The sequence below is a fragment of the Malus sylvestris genome, chromosome 6, assembly GCF_916048215.2.
Source record: "Malus sylvestris chromosome 6, drMalSylv7.2, whole genome shotgun sequence".
In the NCBI taxonomy this organism is placed as follows: Eukaryota; Viridiplantae; Streptophyta; class Magnoliopsida; order Rosales; family Rosaceae; genus Malus; species Malus sylvestris.
In genome coordinates this window covers 22,953,400-22,956,932 of record NC_062265.1, presented here as the reverse complement: position 1 = coordinate 22,956,932, position 3,533 = coordinate 22,953,400, and the positions used below count along the sequence as shown (strand labels likewise).

General features: G+C 33.3%; 2 protein-coding genes across 2 annotated transcripts; both read left to right on the top strand.

Annotated features, from left to right (window-relative positions):
- Window positions 1-339: 339 nt before the first annotated feature.
- Window positions 340-1,041, top strand: LOC126625539 (uncharacterized). The gene has a single exon (XM_050294605.1). It carries the CDS (start codon window positions 340-342, stop codon window positions 1,039-1,041), a length of 702 nt encoding a protein of 233 aa, XP_050150562.1.
- Window positions 1,042-2,000: 959 nt separating this feature from the next.
- Window positions 2,001-2,840, top strand: LOC126625538 (uncharacterized). Its single transcript, XM_050294604.1, has 2 exons — window positions 2,001-2,350; window positions 2,408-2,840. Exons 1-2 carry the CDS (start codon window positions 2,001-2,003, stop codon window positions 2,838-2,840), a joined length of 783 nt encoding a protein of 260 aa, XP_050150561.1.
- Window positions 2,841-3,533: the final 693 nt, after the last annotated feature.

The window sequence follows — 3,533 nt, the reverse complement described above, 5'->3', positions numbered from 1 at the left end:
CCACTAAACCCTAGTTCATAATTTCATCCAATTGAATAGAAATTTTCAAATTATGAAGACAATTCAAGTGATCAAAGTGATGTAGACTTCGATTAAAGTAAGTAATTTATAAATTTAAGTATATGAAGTTGGAATTTGAAAATTTAGATATTTCTCATCTATAATGAATTTTTTTCTTTTATACTTTTCAGGGCTAAACTCATAGAAATTAATCAAGTAATCATCACAACAAGAGGGAGCAATCGCAAAAAATACTAGACGCACACGCATTGCGGACTATCAGGTTTTATTGTTCATACTTACTATAATTTAATTGTGATCTTGTTTGAGAAATAAAAGATGGCACCTACTAGAAAATATTCATCTGGCTACTTGAAGCGTCAAAGAAAAAGAAGGGTTGAACAATTGACTCAGTCTAAAAAAAGAGCTATTGATAGGTTTTTTGTTAAAGAAAAAGAACCACAAAGTTCAGTGGATGATTTAGTTAATGAACAACACATTGACAATGAGAAATTAGTTGATGATTTGGGTCATGATGAAATTGATGACATTCTTGAAGAGAATGATAATTATGAGGATGCTCCTAATTCCTTCACTGGACAACCGAGTGAGTCCATTCCCTCAAACATTTATGATCCTCAAATTTGGGATAGTCTTGATCCCAAATGGATTGATTTGTTAGCAGAAAAATGTCCTCTAAAAGATCTATCAATTGAGAAAGGTCCTAAAGATCAATTTAATAGGCGTTTTAATGTAGCATTTTACACTGGATACTTGTCCAATGGAGAGAAACGTGATAGAGATTGGCTAGTGTATTCAAAAGATATTGATAAAGTGTTCTGTTTTTGTTGCAAATTGTTCAAGAAAGGGCATCTCAAAGGTCAATTAGCAAATGAAGGCTATAAAGATTGGACACATCTCAGTGTGAGGCTTAAAGAGCATGAAGTCAGTTCTGATCACATCTCGAACATGACCACTTGGATTGATTTGCGTCTTAGATTGGAAAAAAATGAAACAATTGACAAAGTTGTGCAGGACTAGATCAAGAAAGAAAAAGAACATTGGAGGGAGTTACTACGAAGGTTGATTTCCATTGTGAAATATCTAGCTAAATACACTTTGGCATTTCGCGGAACGAACGATACGCTTTATGAAGAAAGCAATGGAAATTTTATGGGCCTTGTTCAAATGATGGCTGAATCTGATCCATTGATAAAGAAACATCTTCAACGTTTTCAAAAAAAAAAGAGATTCGTTACTCTTATCTTAGTCATACCATCCAGAATGAATTGATATTGTTGATATCTTGTGAAATCAAAGCTGCAATCATTCAGAAATTAAAAGAAGCTAAATATTTTATTGTGATACTTGATTGTACTCCTAATATTAGCCACCAAGAACATATGACTTTGATCTTAAGATGTGTGGATGTGAATAGTACTCCAGTAAAAATAGAAGAATATTTTTTGCAATATCTGAATGTGAATAACACATCCGGACAATGATTGTTTGAAGAGTTATAGAATGTATTAAAAGCTCTTGATCTTGATATTGATGCTGTGAGAGGGCAAGGATATGATAATGAATCAAATATGAAAGGGAGACATCAAGGTGTAAAAAAAAGGCTTTTGGATATAAATCCTAGGGCAATGTACACTCCATGCGGTTGCCATAGTCTCAACTTAACACTTTGTTATATGGCAAACTCTTGTGGCAAAGCTAAAGACTTTTTTTGGAACAGTACAACATATTTACAGCTTGTTCGCTAATTCTACAAAACGATGGCAGATTTTGAAAGAAAATATAAAAGGACTGACTCTTAAATCATTGTCGGTCACATGATATGAAAGTCGTGTTGCGAGTGTTCAATTCAATTCCAACCTGTACAAATAAAAAAAGTTTTACTCAAATTAGCAGAAAATGACAATGACTTAGTAACAAGAAGTGCAACTAAATCTTTGGCAACATATGAAATTAGGAATTTTGAGTTTTTATTGGGAATGACTATTTGGTACGAAGTATTTGCTGTTGTTAATGAGGTTAGCAAAGACTTGCTATCTAAAGACATGCGTATTGATGTTGCTATAGAACAAGTGCAAGGATTGATTGCTTATTTTGAAAAGTACAGAGAAACTAGGTTTGCAGAGGCCATGATTAATGCTAAAAAACTTGCTATTGAAATGGAAATTGATTCCATGTTTTCGGAAAAGCGTCAAGTTCGTAGAAAAATACACTTTGATGAGAGTGATGATGAATCATCCCAATCAACTAAACAATTAGGGGATAAATCTTTTAGGGTTCATTACTTCTTATATATAATAGATCGAGCTATTGGTTCATTGAAGAGAAGGTTTGAATAATATCAAGCATATGATGATATATTTGGGTTTTTGTTCACTTTAAAAAGGTTGAATTCGATGGACAATGATAAATTGAAAGATTGTTGTGACCGTCTTCAAAACTTTCTCAAGAAAGGTAAGTTCTTTGATGTTGATGGAGATACATTATTTGTAGAGTTGAAGCTTTTACAAGAGCGTTTGCTGAAAGAAATGAAGACATTCATTGACATATTGAACTATTTGAAGAGGATGCGTTGTTTCCCGACTGCAAGCATTGCGTACAAAATTTTGTTGACTGTACCTGTTACCGTTGCATCTGCGGAAAGAAGTTTCTCAAAGTTAAAGTTATTAAAATCATACTTGCAATCAACCATGTTGCAAGAAAGGTTAAATGGACTTGCTTTGATATCGATGGAAAGTGGTTTTTTAGACAAAGTTGATTATGAAGGTTTAATTGATGATTTTGCAGCAAAGAATGCACGAAGAAGCATCTTTAAGTGAAACTTCAATGCGACTTTTTTAAGTTTTGTTTATTTAGTTTCTTAAGATTGAACTAATTGTTGATTATTTAATAATATGGTTATTTTTGTACCTTTCTTTACATTTAATGATATTTAGAAACCGATGATTAGTTTGAGTTTTAAAGTTTGTTTCGATATTGCTTTTTAGCATTAATACTTTGTTCAATTTTTTTTTTAAGGTTGTCTTAAGAAAGGCCCCTTTTATAAATTTGGCACAGGGCCCATGAAATCTTAGAGACGGCTCTGAATCAATCGAAATGTGGTGGAATGGTTGGTGGTGCACGGTTTTATTCTAGTATAAACGGGTGTTCAATTTCAATTGAAGTGTGGTGGAACAGACGATGCGGTTTCAGTCATAGGAAGCTATGGATTTATGCTTCTTTTTCTGTTATGGGGGCTTTCTCTAGTTGACAAAGACGCTATGGACCATTTAAGTATGGTCATATATGTTGCGCCTCTTGTGCATGATTGGAAGAACACTATTGACGGGATTTTGAGGTGGTTCACCCCATTGGTGCATAACATTATCAGATGGCAGAGTGGATGCAATTTTGAACAAACACAAATTGTTACGAGAACAAGATGTGAATATCTCAATTTTTCAAGATTCACAGTGATAACTTTGTATGGTCAAGACATGATTGTTGTATTTTGTTACAAACCATAGGAAGCT

Excerpts from the sequence above, each read along its gene's own strand:
- LOC126625539 (XM_050294605.1), top strand. The coding sequence starts at position 340 with ATGGCACCTACTAGAAAATATTCATCTGGCTACTTGAAGCGTCAAAGA.
- LOC126625538 (XM_050294604.1), top strand. The coding sequence starts at position 2,001 with ATGACTATTTGGTACGAAGTATTTGCTGTTGTTAATGAGGTTAGCAAA. Across the intron at positions 2,351-2,407 it reads ATTGGTTCATTGAAGAGAAG|GTTGAATTCGATGGACAATG; the intron begins GTTTGAATAATA and ends CACTTTAAAAAG.